At 37.3% G+C, this 20,441-nt stretch overlaps 1 protein-coding gene across 1 annotated transcript in view; it reads left to right on the top strand.

Annotated features, from left to right (window-relative positions):
• LOC145674439 (chaoptin-like) overlaps nucleotides 1–20,441 on the top strand; it is a 382,085-nt gene that overhangs the window by 352,982 nt on the left and 8,662 nt on the right. Inside the window, exon 6 of the mRNA XM_081744498.1 lies at nucleotides 1,365–4,369. Within this exon, the coding sequence (XP_081600624.1) occupies nucleotides 1,365–4,369 (3,005 nt within the window). The remainder of the gene's footprint in view (nucleotides 1–1,364; nucleotides 4,370–20,441) is intronic.

A 20,441-nucleotide genomic window follows, 5' to 3' on the forward strand; every position in this document is an offset into this window, starting at 1 on the left:
CAGGTTTTCCACTTGATGACAGTTTGAGGTTGATGTTTCTTCACTTAGTATTGCAGATATTTATTCCACTGTAAATTCTTTACTTATTGACATCATGATATTTTCACTTCAACCGCAAAGAGTTCGAAAGAAAAAAATCAACAATCATATTTTCGTACCACAAAGAACACCCTGGGGTCATAGGCGACCCAACCGCACTAAATAAACGCAAATAGTGTGCAAAACTAACAACCAAACGTTCCTATTTTGACCTCGCTACTGAAGCACTGAAGGTAGACAAATCGTTAACTATTTAGGTTAATTAGTGCAGGCGCAGATGCGTAAGTAACCACATGTGGAGTCGCCGGCGACCTCAGGGTGTATTTCCAGTGTTAACGCAAGTGAATGGTAATGGAAGAATTGACGGAATGAGAAAGTGGGAGGAAACGGGAACACCCCGAGAAAATCCATGGAGACGATGTTATCCATTACAAACTTACTTGGTTGTGGATCGAACAAGGGGCCCCACACACCAAAGGTAAACGCCCTACCACTGAGTCACTGTGCCCTCTGTGAGAATTCTATTATGCTGCAGCTGTAAAACAGTGATGGACTCTATACAATAAGTTTACGTCTACACTTATTTCTCACTGTAATCTATGTGTAGTCTACATGTGTTTTTGTGTGTGGAGTATATAGATGATTTGAGTTATGAATAATATGGTTCCTTCACAACAGGGCAAAAATAAAAAAATAATAACAAAATAAACATAGATGGTATATTAAATGCAGTAAAAGAATTTGAAATATCAATGAACTACAAACAGCAGAATTACTTAAAAATATAATTGAATCATTGTATTTAATAAGTATCGTAAAAGAAAACTAGCAACAAACGAGAGATAATTTCATCTGGAAAACTCCACAAACTAGAGTTTAATTTTGACGATAACTTTTTTGAAACTAAAGTTTACACGGCTGAGTTTCTTCATATGTTATGAATAAATATCCCTCTAGCAACCCTACAACATGAAATAATTTCTGGGTTAGTGTACTCATGTAATGTGCTCTTGTAATATTAGTTGAAAAGTCTCTAGATAGTATTTCACTTCTGTAGGTTCGATAAACCAATATTCGTACATTGAGACCAATATCGCAAGTGTATGAAAAGGATTAAATAGTGTAGTAGCTATGAGAAGAAATAACCTTTGTAGTTGAGTCATGATAATTCATAAATCACACTTTTATTTTCCTGTAAAAGTGCAAGAATACTTGCATAATCCATGTTAATAATTATTATAAATTTTTGTTTTAAATCACTATTAACCAGTATAATTTTCTTACTCTAGACCTTACATAATTTTATTGTGTATTTTTCATTGCAGCAACCAGATTGCATCACTAATAGATGGAGACTGGTCACACATGCGTGATACCCTCACCAACGTGTTCCTTGGAGAAAATGACATCTCTGAAATCTCACGGTATATACTGCCACAATTACGCCACCTGGTGTGGCTGAATCTGGACTATAATAAACTCACGACACTGGAATCAGGGTCCTTGCCGCCGTCCCTTCAAACGCTTAGCTTAAATCATAATCTAATGACAACATTTCCAACCGAGGCGCTGGACAATCTTACTGGATTAGCATGGCTTTACTTGAGAGGGAACTACATTGAAGATATACCTGAATATACATTTCGTCATCAGAAGACACTGGACAAAATGGATTTAGGAGAGAATTTCTTTCAAAGCATACCCAACAATATATTCAACGGTTCTTTGACTGTTCGTGACTTGAACATGGACTATAACTACTTAGAAACATTACCAGCACAAGCTTTTAGAGGCTTAAATGCTAGACGTGTTTATTTAACTATGAACAGAATTAAGGATATGGACGAAAGAGCATTTGTAGGCCTAGGACATACTTTGGAGTTCCTGGACTTAGGTCATAATCAGTTAGAGAAGATAACACCAGCATTAAGTCAGTTAAAACGACTTAAATATCTGTATATTCCGTCAAATCAAATACGTGATGTTGCCGCAGATGCCTTTGAGAGTTTTTCTAATCATTTGAAGGCTTTATCCTTATCTGGGAATTTTCTCAGAAGAATGCCGAGAGAAGCTCTCCAGGAATGTACGAAACTCTCTCACTTAAATGTTGGCTATAACTACATATCAGAAATTACTGAAATGGACTTTGCCCAATGGGGTACTAATTTAGATACTCTCTTGTTACGGAACAATAGAATAGCGCGTTTAGATGCGCATGTATTTCGTCGAACACCGAAACTCAGGGAACTTAGTCTTTCTTTTAATCATATCATAGAAACTGACCATGAAGCTTTTGTAGATGTTAGTAATAGTTTGCTTAACTTGGAAGCAAGTTTTGCTATGTATCGTGAAGATTTTCCTGAAGACTTTTTAAAACCCTTAAAATCTTTACAATGGCTAGCTTTGGATAACAACAACTTCAGGACAATCTCTGAAACTGCTCTGTATTCATTTTCTAGACTACAGTATTTAAACTTAGAATCTAACAGATTAGTCAAATTGCCACGAGGATTATTTCATCATAGTGTCCACAAGAGTCTGCAAGAACTGAGGCTTTCATACAATCATCTCGATATAATTGACACAGAAACTTTTTCTCGTCTTGGAGAGTTGCAAACTATAGTTTTGTCTGGCAACAAAATAAGAACGTTACGTTCCAATGGATTTCGATCATTAAAGAAATTGGTAACTCTAATGATTTCCGATAATCAAATTAGCAACATCGAACCGAGAGCATTTATTGAGTTGCCTAATCTTCTCAGGCTGGATTTACATGAAAATAATCTTCAGGAATTTTCTCTTGTTTCTTTCGTGAACGTAACAAGTGAACACATGCCTATGACGCTAAATTTATCTTTCAATCACATTTCGTCTTTGTTAGGTGCCACAACAGGGAAGCCTCTTTATGTGAAAACATTTGATATTAGCCATAATAAATTACAAGAGATTCCCGTGAAATTCCTGCAAAGTTTCTCCAAGTCTTTAAGGACGCTCTATATGGGTTATAATAAAGTTTCTCGTATGGAGAATACTGCATTTGGGAATTTGGATTTCATTCAAGTAATAACATTAGAGCACAATAGTATTGTGAACATTCGTAGAAGAGCTTTCCAAGGTGTAGACTCGTTGCAAGTTTTAGATCTGAGTCACAACCATATTGAACAAATTCAAGCTGAACAGTTTTCCAATTTGGAAAATTTAAGAATTCTAGACGTTTCCTTTAATCATATTCGTTCTTTACCGCGAGACACCTTTCAGAACACTAAACTCGAAAAGCTGGATCTTTCACACAATAATTTCATTGTTATGCCCACAAATGCACTTGATGAGGTAGGCCACACCCTTAGGTACTTAGATATATCATACAACCTCATTGAACATCTTGATGGCACCATGTTTCTTGCAACGCCTTATTTGGTTGGTTTAGGTCTCTCTCATAACAGATTGACGATCCTACCGGACAATGCGTTCACAAGTCTTAGTAATCTCCTTAAGCTGGATTTAAGTAGCAATCCTTTAACTGCCAATTTCAAAGAATTGTTCCATTATTTACAGAATCTCAAACATTTGAATTTAGCAAACACAGGCCAGAAGGTGACACCATTCGTACCTCTCCCAAATCTTATCAGTTTAAACCTATCATCAAATTTGATTTCCGATATGTCCACTTCTTCAGTCGAACGTCTTGAAAGACTTCGGTATTTAGACATTTCTCAAAATAGGTTCACTAGTGTTCCTTCTCAGGGCTGGCCGTATATGCCTCTTCTCAAGTCACTGGATCTCTCAAAGAATCCAATTAAGATTATCACTAAAGAAAGTTTTGCAGGACTTAACAAACTCCAGGCTTTGAACATTCAAGATATTATTAAGTTAGAGAGATTTGACTCAGATTCACTAGTACGGTTGAAATTGTTGTCATCGTTGAAGATTCAGACATGGCCGAAAATTGAAAAATACAGATTTCGACTAGGAAATGTACTTGCTGGTGTTACCTCATTACGAAAACTTTCTGTGCGAATTTTAGAACCCGTCCTCTCTGATCAGTTGTTAGGAGCTTTCAGTCCAAAGCTTCGTGAGCTCGAAATAACAGGTGGAAATCTCCATTACATCGGTCCAGATGCATTGAAGGGAATTGAAAACAATTACGAACTTGTGCTAACTGTTAAAGGAACTCAAGTGCAAAAGCTGCCAGCTGGACTGTTTCTCACATTGGAGAAAGTGCCACATCTTTCGCTCGACCTTCGAGAAAATAGGTTTACTTCTTTACACCCAGATACTATGTATCCTAATGGGACCACTTGGGAAGACGTTGGAACGAAATTAATTTCAGGTAAGGAAAATTTATATGATTGATAAATTTGTTAATTTTTACAATAAGTTAATAAATATTTCGGACTGCAATAATGGTCCATTACACAGGTTTCATAGCCGATGGTATGGAATAGGACAACACCAACCATTATTGATAAAGATTGTGTGAATTTTTTAAAAATCAATTACATTATCACTAGACATCGGAGTTTTATGTAAATGCATATTTTATTTGCTTATATGTATTTGTTTCTGCTAAACTTGGCAGGCGTTTCTAACAATAATAACACAGCTCGAATTTGAAATTTTATAGTGCCCATAAATGCATATTTCAAAGGTTAGAGCATTTGTTAATGCTTAAGAGCATATTCAGCTTATTCAGTAAGATTTTATTTCAGATGTATGTCTATAGCGTGGAATAAATTCAGTATTAGTTTGTATTTCCAATACATTTACATGATTATACAAAAGAACACTTTTTGCATGGGAAGATGGAAGAATGGCTAATTTATGGAGAACCAATAATGTTAGCAACCAATCAGGAGAGAAAAGATGCTTAGAATTGCCAAGACGTTAAGAGAAATCTGATAATGATAAATACATTGTAATATCGTGTAGAAATCAACTCAGAAAGAAGAGACGCGATGCTGCTCAGTGAATGCTTAGCTCTAGTTGATGAAGTTTGGCACAAGCTCTAGCCAGTTTCTGGGTAAATTTGAACGTTCTTGTGGAAAAGAAATCGACAGACGTTATTGCCAGAAACTTCGACTACAAAAAAATTGAGGCCATGGAAAAATATCTTCAAGCGTTAAATTTTAACTTCCCAAAAGTATAGATATTAAACTTGCTCCTATCTATAAATATTGTCCAGTAACATCTATTGTTGCTAATAGACACAAACTAGCACCAGGAAATGAAGAGAAACATCTTGTGATATACTGTAAGGCTAATTATGGGAAGGAGTAAATCCTTCGAAACGACTTTTTGTGCAGTGGAAACGTGTAGAAAAGTGAAACTTGTATAATTTGATTTAAAGTAAATGCATTCTACAATACAAACGTGGAAGAAAAAAGTAGATAGAGGTCCTGTTCTTATATCACTGTGTTTATTTTAATTTCATAATTTCTGTGTTTTAAAAAATTAGGCATATATAAATTGAAATTATCATAAAAATAAATTGTCAAGAGAAGTTTCTGAACGGTAAAGTACACTATCAATGTTATATTTTACATACGAAACATTGTCACTCCATTGCTGCATATTTGAAAATGTTTTCATTTTATTGTATTGTTAGTGCATGTTAAGTGCATATTTGAACACATTTAACAGCGTAGGTACATGCATATTTCATGAAATTTAAGTGCATAAAAATCCTGTATTATTATCACTATCACGTTCATGTCCTAATCATAACTAAGAAGATCAAGAGTAAGTTAAAGTATACAAAACACTCTAGCAAGTTACACTCTACATAACCCCAGAATGATAAGGATAATAGAAGGGCGAACAGTTTAGTTCATAAAGAATTTGAATAATGAAACTGTAGAACCTTACAGTTTTAGTTTATAAAATTATAATTGTATTCTCAGTAGTCATTTTATTTAACTAAAATAGCTTTGTAGTATTTGTGAATATACACTAGTATGATTGATATAAAAAAAGAAGTGAGACTTTGATCTTAGTTGAGTTCTAATTAGATGAATCTGCAATGATTAAACTGATCCTATTTCGACTTTAACTAACATGTGATCTGGATGATGGTGTCTTGTAGTGTTTTATCTTTTTTGTATGTGTTCTGTTGCTGTTTACATATCATACTCGGTCGAAGAAGTGTAACAGCTGTTTCAGGTCAGCATCTTGAATGAGGTTTTCCCTGGGTTTCCCTCATTCACACCAGACAAATGCCGGGATAGTACCTAACATAATGATCACACGCCATGTCCTTCCTTCCCTTTCATCGGATAATGTGATTGCCGAAAGATGTCACTACTTGACGGGCTAACATGACCATAGATGCCGAAAGCCCAGAAATAGAGTTTCTAATCCTAATCCTAGTGACGGGCTAACATGGTCACAGATACCGAAAGCCCAGAAATCTAATTGTTAATCCTAATCCTAGTGACGGGCTAACATGGCCATAGATACCGAAAGCCCAGAAATCTAATTTCTAATCCTAATTCTAGTTACGGGCTAACATGACCATAGATGCCGAAAGCCCAGACATCTAATTTATAATCCTAATCCTAGTGATGGGCTAACATGACCATAGATGTCGAAAGCCCAGGCATCTAATTTATAATCCTAATTCTAGTGATGGGCTAACATGGCCATAGATGCCGAAAGCCCAGAAATCTAATTTCTAATCCTAATTCTAGTGACGGGCTAACATGACCATAGATGCCGAAAGCCCAGATATCTAATTTATAATCCTAATCCTAGTGATGGGCTAACATGACCATAGATGCCGAAAGCCCAGACATCTAATTTCTAATCCTAACCCTAGTGACGGGCTAACATGACCATAGATGCCGAAAGCCCAGAAATCTAATTTCTAATCCTAATCCTAGTGGCAAGTTAAAGACATGCCCATATATGCCGAAAACCCAGAAATCTAATTTATAATCCTAATCCTAGTGACGAGCTAACATGGCCATATATGCCGAAAGCCCAGAAATCTAATTTATAATCCTAATCCTAGTGATGGGCTAACATGGTCATAGATTGCCGAAAGCCCAGAAATCTAACCTCCAACCATAGCTGTTTACATATCCTGATCAACACATATACGTACTGATGTTTCAGATAAAACGTTCGGTAATTGTAAATGAGAAACAGAAATACACCCATAAAACACAACTAAGATAAGAAAACCTTACTGGGCGCGTCAAATGGATGCTTTGTTGGCTCTATATGGCCCCCTATGATGTTGTCCCAGGGATCACTCGACAATTTTTAATTATAACGTATTTAATTTGGTGTATCATTGACATTATATGGACTAAGCAAACCAGATACGCGTGACAAAATCCTGTCTGTTATGAAGAGATTACTAAAAAAAAGGGGGGTAAAAAAGAAGACTGCCATTTCCACAAGCGACAGAGTCCATAAAAGGGAAAGTTCTATCCTGTAATAATACACATTGCGAGGTAAATAATGTTTCCCTGTATTTGAATACGTACCATGAACACTTGCAGCTTCTTCTTGAACATTTTAAATAGCTTTATCTTATTTTCCAACATACCTTCTTTCAAGGTTACACATTCAAGTCTCATTTAATTTCAACGACTTCGTGGAGAAAATATCGTTTCAACCGAAAAACTCACTGACTTCGAGCTCTTTCACTTTATTGTTTTTAGGAAAAGTGAGTTTCGTTTCACAGTATGAAACTACAGTAGACGTCCAAATTATGGGAGTTCAATACTCAAACTTTACATCTATAACTACTGGTTACAATAAAATAAAAGGTAGAACCTGTTCTTCGGACGCTGAATTGATATCAGAAAGGCATCACTCGCTGTGCTTTAGTGTTTTTGCTCTATGACAATAAAGGTCGAAACAGGAAAATGTCAATTTGAACCACTTCCGGATTTACTCGGTGGTTAAGGAAGAAGATAGAACATACTCTTGAAACGCTGAATCGATTACCAAACGCTATATTTCCTTTTTTTTTACAGTTTTTGTTCTAGGGAAATAAGTTTTTGAAACCGGAAGTAATAGCAAAATTCAACGACTTCCGGTTTTGGCAAAATGTGGTGATATGTTCTCTTGACACAGTGAACAGATTACAGTGAACAGATTGCAGTGAACAGCTTGTCGCAATATATTACCGTTTTTGTTCTACGGCGATATGTGTTGAAACTAAACATTGTTAATTTTAACTACTTCCGGTTTGAATAGATAGCGGAGGAAATAGAATCTGTTCTTTGGACGATGAAGCAATTACAAGAAACCGCATCTCGATATGTTTTACCATTTTTTCTTTGATACCTGTCAACAGACGGAGACATGGACACACAAAGCCATTCTATTAGACTTCTGACACTTATGCATGGCATAGTTTTAAAGTCAGAATTCCAGCGAAATCATAATTTAATATTTTGAAACATAGCTAGGTCTGGTGACCTATGTAGGAATTAAATAGCCTTGGCAATGAACTTTGCACTCAGATAAAAAGTATGTGGTGTACGTAAAAGCATAGGTTACATGTGTAAATCCTGTAGTTTTTGGACTTAACGTACAGTAAACGTATAACTGAAAAAGTATATTTTATACGTACTTTCCGTATAAGTGTTCCGAATAAACATACTTTCCGTATGAACGAAAGATCTGTATATAGGAGGTCAGAATTTCACATACAGATGGACGTATGTAATATATGGCTGACGTATGTAACATACGTATACATACCGGTATGTAATAGCCGGAACACTGTTAGATGTCAGACATCCTGCAGTGGCATGATGTAACGTCTAAGCGGTAAAGGTATGTGGCAAATGTATAACGTATTCTCCGGACTGATTTTCGCAGTAAACAAAGGTATTCTGTATACATGCACAATATATCGCTGTCTGGATAGTGGATTTTTCTCAATATGTGCGACTGATGAAAATAAATAAATAAATAATGTGATGTTTTATTTATTTACTTGCGATTTAACTTTCATTGTCACCAGCAAGGGTATATTATTAAATTAGACTGGCGGCGACTACTTGGGGGCAAAACAGGGTGAGCCCCATTGGACTTTAATTACGTGGGATCATTGCTGTCAAGGAACTTGTCTATAGAACTTCATAACGAGGAAGTGCATGGTTCATACCGTTTACCAAACATTGTTAGTGTCATCAAATCTAGGAGGTTCAGGTGGGCAGGTCATGTAGACATAATGGAAGAATGTAGGAACGCTTTCAAAGTTTTAACTGGAAGCCCAATCGGAAAACGATCATTAGGAAAACCTAGGTGTAGATGGGAGGGCAATATTAAGATGGATCGCGCAGAAATATTAATACAAAGTAGAAACTGGATTCAGTTGGCTAAAGATAGAAGTCAATGTAGAGCTTTGGTGAACGCTGCATTGTCCCTTCTGGTCCATAGACCGTAGAGTTAGTCAGTTTACTGTGCAATGCTGCATCTGAAATCGCAAAACTTGTTAGATAAACGAGCTGCAAAATGGGACGAGGGCGTAAAGTATGGAGGGTTTACGAAGGAAACCGCCAGATAAAGAAGGTTGGGAACCATTTGCCTATAGACTATACAACACTGACGGAGACATGCAATCAAGGATTTAATTTTATGTTCAGATATAATACCTAATATATTTCATTGTTATACTCTTATGTGAAATGTTGCTAGTTCTATATAACAGCATGGAAATCCGTGGTGGACATCATGCCCTGGGTTTTCTCGGGGTTTTCCTTATTCGTGTCACACTTCCATTAGTCACTCTTAATGATTTACTTTTAATAGTTATGCATCCTTTAGAGCCAATGTACATAATCTTGAGGCGATAAACTACGTAAAAGTTTAATTCTCTCCACAATTCCATCATTACGAGGGCTGTTCAAAAAGTAACAGACGCTTTGAAATAAGAAATAACAGAATAAATAAACCAAATTGTATTATATACATTTGGAAGGTACACTCTAAGCTATTTTTCCATATAATTGTCATGCAAATTAAGACATTTATCATATTGTGGTACAAGTTTTTCAACATCACATGTGATTTCAAGCACTGGCCTACACCAGCATGCAGTTCGGCGTCAGTATCAAAGCGTTCTGTAGCGAGCCATCTGTTCATCACTGGGAAGAGGAGGTAGTCGCTCGGCGTCAAATCCGGCTAATATGGTGGGTAATCCAACACCTCCCATAAACTGGAGATCTTCATTGTGAACATTGGAACGGCCCTTTTTAAAATCAATGACCATTCCCTCACTTGGTCATCATTCATTATTCTATATCCGTACACATTTCACACAGCTGACGATGGATTTCAATTGGTTTTGTGTCTTTTTGCCATCAAAAAAAAAAAAAAAAAAAAACGAATCACAGAACGCATCTCGCAAGAGGAGAGATTTTCTATTGAAACGCACATTTTAACACGTCACAGAAAGCACAGTAATAGCGTCATAGTCCCCGTGCTACCACAGATGAATGCATGCTGAGTGTGGCAACGTAATGACACCAAGATGCCGAATCTAGCCCCGCCCACTGCCGCGATAGACCAGAACGTCTGGTGCTTTCTGCACAGCCCTCGTAGATACTAAATCAATACATTTTTTCCTTGTATTACTTGAAAAATAACTAATATTGTCAGTATTATAATGGTAAAGAAAGTTGCCTCTTTTGTAAGAGAACAGACCGTTCTCTATCACAGATATACTATATCAAAGCGTGGTAAGTAAACTATTATTTAAGGAAAACACCAATAAATGTCCAAGTTTATTACTATTATTGACGTCCTGATCATGATGAAGATGATCTTAGGTTCAATAATGGTGGAACAAGGCCTTAAACAACATCAATAAATAACGTTTTTAAAAGCAATACAATAACACACTACTCACGCAAGAATATAAAATGGATTTTATTTTCTCTTCTAACAGTAAATAATGCTCATATTTTAAAAGAAATAATAACAGAAAAAAGTACTTCAATTTTCTTGCTTCAACAAAGCTACATGAAACTCGTTAAAAGTTCCGAAAGAATCTATATGGCTACTTGTATTGGAAGTATATTCATAAGAAGCAAGGAATGCATTGTGTGTTATAAGGAAACTCAACATTTGTTTTGTAATCTTATTCGTTCCTGTAATTCAATGTTTTTTTTAAATACATGGAAAATCTCTAGGAATGAATTCCTCGCATGAAGACATAAAGTATACATTGACACATATCCGGGAATGTGCAGTGTTATGTTTTTTACAGTCATGTTTTCTTCACAGATTGTTTTTTTTTTAAATCTTAATTAATAATATGTTATAAATATTCTTGTCCATCTCTTAATTGTTATTTAGAAGTAAATGATACTTTTGCTTAAAAAGATGTGTAGTCAGTTGACTGAGGTTGTTTACAAAATGTTGTTCGGCTTATATCCGACCGATTTCATGATGTTGCTGTCATCTGTGTATTTACACTGGAAACATGAAACCAGTGTACTTGTCACTGTGCTGTCTCAGTATACAGGTGCCAGAATGTCATGTTGGTGGTAGTGAATTCCACAGTGAGCAATTATTAGGAAGGGTACATCATCTATCTTCTCAATGACACTTTCTGCACAATCGAATAGCGAAACAGTGTCAAGAAAACGCGTAAAAATCGGAGTGACAATAAGCTAGGGTTATCGTGGCCAGCCAAACATAAATAGTGGCCAGAAAAAAAGAAAGTGTAGCCAGAGGTTCTTCTTTGTGAAGTTTGTCGACTGGCAGATCAGGAGAATTCAGCACCCGAAGGTGACATGGCTCAGATATTAAATATGGCATAGTTCGTTGTCAATTTGAACGCAATCGGGTTCACAACTTCCTCAGATACCAAACTGATGAGCATAAAACAAACTGTCGTTAACTTTTTAATACACATTGTTGTGGGGGAATCAAAATGAAAGGTATTTGTCACATTGAATGCGGACTACAGTTATCTGACGCGTCATTGTATCATTCGGTGAATCACTTCAGGCAGGGGGCGCGGTGGCTCAGTGGTAGAGAGTTCACCTCCGGTGCTTGGGGTCCCTGGTTCGATCCCACCTCGCGCCGTGTGGACTTTGTGGTGGACAAACACCGTGCTCGTGGGTTTTCTCGGGGTTCTCCCGTTTCCTCCCACTTTCTTCATTCCACCATTTCACTCATTTCTCATAATCACCGTCTCATTTAGCCTAACCGGCATAATCGTGGGACGTTAAACTTAAAGATTTCATTTTCATTTTTCCCTTCAGGCACTTCAGGCAGGGACGTTAACGAATTTTACCGGCAGTGGAAAAGTTTCTGGAGTGAATAGTGATCTTGAGTGGATACCGGGCTACAAAGATAACTTGGAGGTACAGTTACGAAAGAAAGTATTCTTCAGTTGACAAAATTATTTTCTTAATAACTCAACAATAAATTAACCTATTACAGTACCGATTTTAGCAAGTCATCAAATTAGAACTATCCTATGAATAACAAAAAAAATGATTCAAATTAATTCATTGGTTCCCGAGTTATTGACAAAAGAAAATTTGTCAACTGTCAAATACTTTCGTTTCCGTGAGTACGTAAGATGGACATAAATGTGCAGGTGAATGATCCCTACTTCCAACAACACGTCTTGACCGCAAACTATTGGAAATACATCCCTAGTTTGTACGAAGCCAACAAGAACTAGATGTGGATCGAGATGAACAACGCATTCAGTCATCCTTTCTGGTTTTATCATAACATGAAGTAGGAAACAGTAATTTGTGTCATCTTCCTTCATGATATTCCTGTCAAAAGGTTTGACACTAGCCCAATTGATTTCTGCTCATTTGGACTGTTAAAATGGCTTCTACAACATCGTGCAGAGATGAATGGGGTAAAATTACTATCCCTGTGTACTACTCCATTATAATTTGTTGTAGGGAAAATTGTGTAGGTCGATAGTCCATAGAACAGTATGTGTGGTATGCGACACTGGTGACCGAATAAAATACAATCGGGTGTGACGGGATGGCTTTTTATAGGGTAGTTACAGTTTGAAAATCGGTCGCATATAAACCGAACAACTGTGTGTATATTAAATGTACATGAAAAGAATGACCGAATTTTCAATCGTAAAATCAAAGAAAACTAATTTTCTATCTATTGCACTATGTTGTATGCCATATATAGATAATGTACTACTTGTTAATTCAAGAATGAAAGTCAAATAAAGCTTAGAGCAATGGGGAATATTCTGTGAGAATTAAGTAGAAATTAAACAGGCGATATTTCAAAATAATTGAAACAATCTTAACAACTTGAAACAAACTTAACAACTTAATACGTTGCAAGACGGCCGCTAACTCGCAGAACAGTTGTAATTTTTCCTCAGCTGGAGGCCGCTAATTAATTTGATTGATTTCCAGAGAAAAATTATACTGATTCTCATGCAGTATAACAGTTCTACCTGTGATGTGAATGAGAATGTAACTGCGGAATTCCAGCTCCAGAACTGGCCAAAGGTGTTCAAGAATATCTCGGTCTTGGAAGGTGTAATTCATCCCGATGTTCATAAAACTATGCCTAAACAGCTAAAGCAGTGTGAATTGGCACATTGTCAACTTAAAAAACGCATCACTGCTAGGAATGCCATCTAGTTACCTAAAGCTTTCACATAATGAGAGCAAATAAACGTTTTGTGACCATAAGGATCTGCGAGAAACCATGAAATTGTAGTTCATGGTACCACATCCGACGCACTAACGATGGGGACCAGGCAGTTTAGAGCATACATTTGTTTGGGAACCCGTAAATAAACACGATCTGTTGTGGAACATATGGTGTAAAAACACTCATCAGACCATATCGCGCGTTTCTAATCATCAATGGTTCACTTTCCGTGCTCTCGGCAGCACTTTCTTTGCTCTAGTGTTTCTGGCGATGGCACCAGTTTGGAAATTGCAACCCGTTCTACGATATTCAGTTTATTCAACTGTGTCGAACTGGCATTGTAGAATATGCTATATCAAGAGTTGATTTAATTCCACAGTATTATTCGCGCTGACAATACCCTCCAATGCTCATCGATTACTGTCACTGAAGCTTTTCCTCCGACCACTATTTCTTTCGCCGATGTTATTTTGACATGAGTTTGGCTATCACTACTTTGAGTATTGTTCATCGCGACACACATAACGCACTGACCATATTATATACATTTAAATCAATTAATCCCACACACACAATTCGACCTCTTTGACGCACAGAGATATCCTCCATTTTGCATCATCACCGTCTGCTCTCTTCAACGCACGCCTTCGTTCTACCACGGCCTGACGCACTACAAACGATCAACAAATCATTAATGAAGGCCATGCGCTGCACAAACATCCTGAGTATTACCATTTCACACATCTTGCATCCTGAGTATTACCATTTCACACATCTTTCATTCTGAGTATTACCATTTCACACATCTTGCATCCTGAGTATTACCATTTCACACATCTTGCATCCTGAGTATTACCATTTCACACATCTTGTAAACTACAGGTGTATCCGTTAGTTTGGTAACTATATGTCATGTTATTCTAATAAAAAGGAGAAAATGCTGCACTTGATTGCAGATGGATAGAATATTGTAAGCTTCCACCTGTTTTCGCACCACGCTAGATACAACCATGTGTATCTACATTATGTGCTAGATATAAACACTCCACAGATGACATCCACGAAGAAGACTTTATCCACCACCGCCAACGGTCGGCAAGTGACGGAGATCAACGAAGGCAGCCGGCATTTTAGGATAAAAAAAGGGGAACGCACCACAAAAGACATCAACCTCGCCCGGCTGATCAAACCACCAACTCTCAAAGACATTTGGTCATTGAGAGTTACCCTTCCTATATACTCTAAGACGCATGGTTCATTGAGCTCCTTGCTACGTCTCTAAGACGCTTGGTCATTGAGAGGCACCTAATTACCAAATTCTCTAAGTCATTCGATCATTGAGAATTCCAACTCCCCTCTCTGAGATGCACGTTTATTGAGACGCAGTTACCCAATACGTCCTAAGGGGCGCGGTAGCTCAGTGGTAGAGCGTTCACATCCAGTGCTTGGAATCCCTGGTTCGATCCCAGCTCTCGACGTGTGAACTATGTGGTGGACAAACACCGTGCTCGTGAGTTTCTCGGGGTTCTCCCGTTTCCTCCCACTTTCTTCATTCCATCCATTTCTCATCATCGCCGTCTCTTTTAGTCTAACTGGCATAACCGTGGGACGTAGAACGTAAAAATTTCATTTCATTTCATTTCAAATACGCCCCAAGAAGCATGGTCATTGGGCTCTTGGAACTTCACAAACAAACCTCCAAAATAGTAGAAAAAACTTGTACTTATTTGCAATGTTTTATATTCAAGAGGAACGCTTTTAAAATAAAAGGTGACAGGAAAGTCCAAACTCCCGTTTACCATTTTTAGCTCTACCCTAAAAGAGAAAAAAAAATCTTTACAATATTAAAACAGAGTAGATGCAGTAGAACGTGTAAGTCGAAAGTCAGTACCCGGATACAAAGATATTGGACAATAATTAAATCAAATATTGGACATATGTCATTTGTGATAAGATGATTTCAGTTAAGATAAAAGCGTGTAAGACTTACAGTAATGTGTGTGTCATGGAATATTAGAAGTCATAGATATATGAATATTGGGATTGACTACCGAATAAATGAATGAAAAATGAAGAAATAGATTGAGCAGTAGAAGTATCATTTGAAGGAAAATATATAAGACTGTACTTCCATTTTACATGAACCTTGTAGGTATCATAAAAAAATGTTGCGGCCCTACAGTATTTTTCCATGTAAACATAGTCTTGAAAGGGACACGCAACATTTTTTTTTCGTCTTGCAAGGAGTTAAACCATGTGCAACTTTCTGGGTCGTCTTGCTTGCTACCTGCTATCGCCCTCCCACTGACATAAAGAAAAACAAAACAGTTTCGCCGCTTTCGAAACCACAAAATCTTTTGGACAGAGAAGGGAAACACGCCAAAATACACGTTTCTAATGATGAGGTTCACTATTTGTCTACTAGAGTGCAGTGCTGCATGGGTGGAGAAATCTTTCTTGCTTTCAGAAAGTTGTAATGTGTAAACAGTAAATAGAAAGATGGGGTTGCAAGATTGTTTTTATGACAGCTACAAGATTCATGCAAAACGGAAGACTTAGCTGGTCTGGTCTAGCTTGGATAATTTTTGAGAACTACCTGGAAAGAAAAGTTCTGATTATGATACCGAGAGAAAAAGCCAAGTATAGGTACATAAAAATTACCTGAACGGAGATGATATACAGTGCATGAGATAAAAAAAACAATATGGAATGGATGAAACAAAACATGTTCTACCTTGAGAAAGCTTATGAAAACTGCGATCCTTTTAAAGAATGAGAAAACATTAATGGAAGAAAAAGAAGACATTTGACCTCAAACTTTGTAATCTATCAAATTATTTGTGAGGGTACAGCTCCTTGTGCTTTACAAAACTTAACGATTGCTGTACATGTTTAAATTAATATTTTGTAAATGATTATTTGCTGTACTTCTGGAATGATAGCAGTTTCTGTAGTCATAAACGCATCTGTCATATAAATTTCATTTTATTTACAGTGTTTTTCTTGTTCCTGCAACTTACACAAAACGTGACGTAAATGCTGGTTGAATAATTTTCACTCTAGTTTACGCAAAATATTTTTTGCTCTTCACCTACGCAAGCGAAACCATTTAGACTCCCACAGTGTTGAAGTAACATTGTTTTTACAACAAGACTAAGTTTTCGGATTTGTGTGTGTGTGTGTGTGTGTATGTTTACAATATTGTATATGTGTGGTTTAATTCAAATATTTATTTCTTGATATTTTCGAGTTCATGCTGTGCATTCACTATGAAACAAATAGTTTTATATTTTTTTTATTGGTTATATTATTCAACAAAGTAGGAACTTGGTATATGTTGTTACGCACACTTTTTCCTTTGGAAAATGGTATGCATCGTCATACATCAATAATACCATGTTCTATCGTATATTACGTAAGAATACTAGTGGCAAAATAACATATAACATTATTACACTAATTTTTAATATACGAGGGCTGTCTACAAAATAACAGACGTTTTCAAATAAAGAAAAAGTAAACAGAACGAACAAACTAAATTGTATTATATACATTTGAAAGGTAAACTCTTAATCTATTTTTTTTTTACATAATCGGCATTGAAATTAAGGTACTTATCATACCGTGGCACAAATTTTTCAATACCGTCACGGTAGAAATCTGCCGACTGCCATTTCAACCACTGGCTTACACCGGCATTCAGTTCGGCGTCAGTATCAAAGCGTTGTATAGCGAGAAATGTCTTCATCGCTGGGAAGAGGTGGCAGTCGCTCGGCGGCAAATTTGGGCTGTATGGTGGGTGTTCGAACACTTTCGATCCAAAACTATACAAGAGCTCTCGGGTACTCTTGGCCTTGTGTGGACTTGCGTTGTCGTGAAAAAAACAGCAATTTCGCGCTAAGTTTTTTCCCGTCGTACACTTCACGGATGGGTTTCAATTGGTTTGTGGTTTTTTGCCAACAAAACCTTATCACAGAACGAACTTCACGAGAGTGGGGATTTTCTATTGCAGCGCACATTGTAATAAGTCATAACAAGCACAGTGAAAATGTCATAGTCCTCACACTACACAGCTGGATGCGTACTGAGTGTGGCAACGTTCTGACAGCAAGATGGTGACTGTAACAATGTCCACTGCCGCCATTGGCCTACACGTATGGTACTTTCTGGATAGCACTCGTATAATACATAAATGGAATACACCACTTAGTGAGTGTTTGCCATTCTTATTCTTGAAATTTTCATATTTTAGGGTTTAAAAAATCGCATCCTTTTAACACAAAGTAGCGCTACCGATAACCATTCTTATTGTGTATGTTGGATTCTTTTCTTCTTATGCACCCTCCCCTTCTTCTGCAGTCAAAAGTAGTATTTTCTTATTCACTTTGAATAATTACTCGATAATTACTGTTATTTGTAAAGTGAAAGGCATGATAATTTTTACAGCTGAAAATAATGGGAGTTTAGAGGTCACGTTTAAATCGTAATATTATTCGAAGCTTTACTAATTCCTCAGCTACTTCAATCGGAAATGTTTATCTGATATCATTTGTTTTCTTTTGAGCTTTTATGAATAATATACATGTAGCTAATACTGACATGTCAGTATAGTTGATCAATATTACTGAGTGCAGAAGTTGAACGTTTCGTTGTTTTTGTTTGATAAAAATTTTTAAGTACAAATATTAAACTTTTTGAGCTGTACCTACGGTGGTAAATGCAATTTATAACAACGTTTTCGCTAAATCTAGTGACGTGTAAAAGAATGTCACAGATGACATTTCTTTATATGGGTGGCTTTCACAAATATCATAAAATGGTTCCGCTAAAATTGTCACCACTTGTACAACTGTATTGCTTTTATGGTGTTTTCACTCTCACAAAGATATATTGTGTCCTTTCAGTGTGTAAAATATATTCGAAAATAAACTGAAAGTGTTATGTTTCCATACGGGGTCTGTATTTTTAAGTAATGAGCATAAATCCTGGAAACAAAATTTATTACGGATAGCGATGCAAACTTTTAGTATTTTTCAAATTATGACGCTCGCCTTGAGCGTCAACATACTTCTGTAGGAGAGTTTTCCAGTTTCGTGCGTTCCTTGAAAGTCAGCAACTGGAACGGCCTTCAGAGCTCGCGTGCAAGCCGATTTGACAGCATTCAGGGTTCTATGGTGATGTCCTTTGAGGGCTTTTTTCACTATGAGAAAGAGGAAAAAGTCTGCAGGGGCAAGGTCCGGGCCGTAGAGAGGCTGATGAATCGTTGTGATGCCAGTTTTCGTCAGGTACTCTGTAACTACGAAGCAGGTGTGAGATGGCGCATTGTCATGATGTAGCTTTCAATCGGTGGAAATTTCTGGTCGGTGACCCGTCTGTTCAATCTTTCAACACTTCCACGTAGAAGGCGCCATTGACTATCTATCCTTCAGGCACAAATTCCGAATGGACCACACCTTTCTCTTTGAAATACACAATCAGCAATGCTTTGATTCTGGGCTTGGACATGCGAGCTTTTTATAATTAATAATAATATTTTGTCGAGGCGACTGTGGAGGTGCCATTCGGTGATCTGCTGTTTTGTTTTGGGGTCGTACTCGAAGATACAACTTTCATCTCCGGTAATGACATTGCTCAAAAACTGAGGGTTTTCTTCAATGTGTTCCAAAAGATCTTTCGAAACGGCCTCGCAGTTTTTCATTTGCTTGTTCGTCAAAACTTTCGGAACGAGCTTGGTGCAAATCTTAAGCATTCCAGGATCCTTGGTGATTATTTTGTGAACAACTATTTTATATATTCGTAGCATATGCGCGATAAAACGAACACTTAAACGCCGGTCCGAGTTCAGCAAATTTCGCACACGTTGTTCATTGTTTCCGGTTCTTGAGATTAATGGGCGACCTACGCGGGGTTAGTCATCCGTGCTCTCTTGTCCTTCTCTGAACATTTTGTGCCACCTAAAAACTTGAATTTTTGATAAATTTTCACTGCCGTACGCTTGCCGAATCTTTTCCAGCGTTGATGCACCAGATTTTCCAAGGCCAATACAAAATTTGATTGTGTAACGCTGTTCAGTGCTTTACTGCCTTTTGCTCTTGCACACACTTCTTTGCAGACGTCCAGGCCGCGCATGATCATGCTTCGGAAGTCAGCAGGCAACTGTCGCGTGGAGCACTTTCAAGCTAATCCCCTCACTACCGACTCCAACCGGTCTCGGCGCGCTTTGACGTATAGTGGCGTCAGAACAAAAATATTCTTAATACTTAAAATACAGATCCTGTATTTGCCGGGTTTTGAAGTAATATGGTATATGAGACTATTGAGTGCAGGAAAGCTAAATATTATACACGAACAAGATGCGGAGCTCCTCCGTGGCTAAGCGGTTAGCGTACGCGCCTTTGGCGTGAAAGACCCGGTTTCGATTCCCGGCGGGAGCTCATGTGGTTCGGATTCCACGTTAATCAGTAGGTCCACGTCTCGTATAGCCTCGCTACTGAACAGGACATTAAACTCAATATCAACTCAACGAACAAGATGGGATCAAAAAAGTACAATGAATGAAGTTGCACAGTGCCATCTATCGATGTTGTATTCATTTCAGCTAGGGAGCCCGGAAGCCTAAACCTTTAGTGCAGTCACTGTCGAATTTGAATGAGTTGTGAGATGTTAGTTGGCTTCCAGAGGCAGAAGAGTGAAAACATGTTAAGAGTGCCTGTCACGCGCCAACATTAAGTTTTGTTCTAAGCTGCAAAAATGTGCCAAAAAAGCTCACAAAA

Source organism: Thermobia domestica, chromosome 17 (genome assembly GCF_964235325.1).
Source record: "Thermobia domestica chromosome 17, izTheDome1.hap1.1, whole genome shotgun sequence".
NCBI lineage: Eukaryota > Metazoa > Arthropoda > Insecta > Zygentoma > Lepismatidae > Thermobia > Thermobia domestica.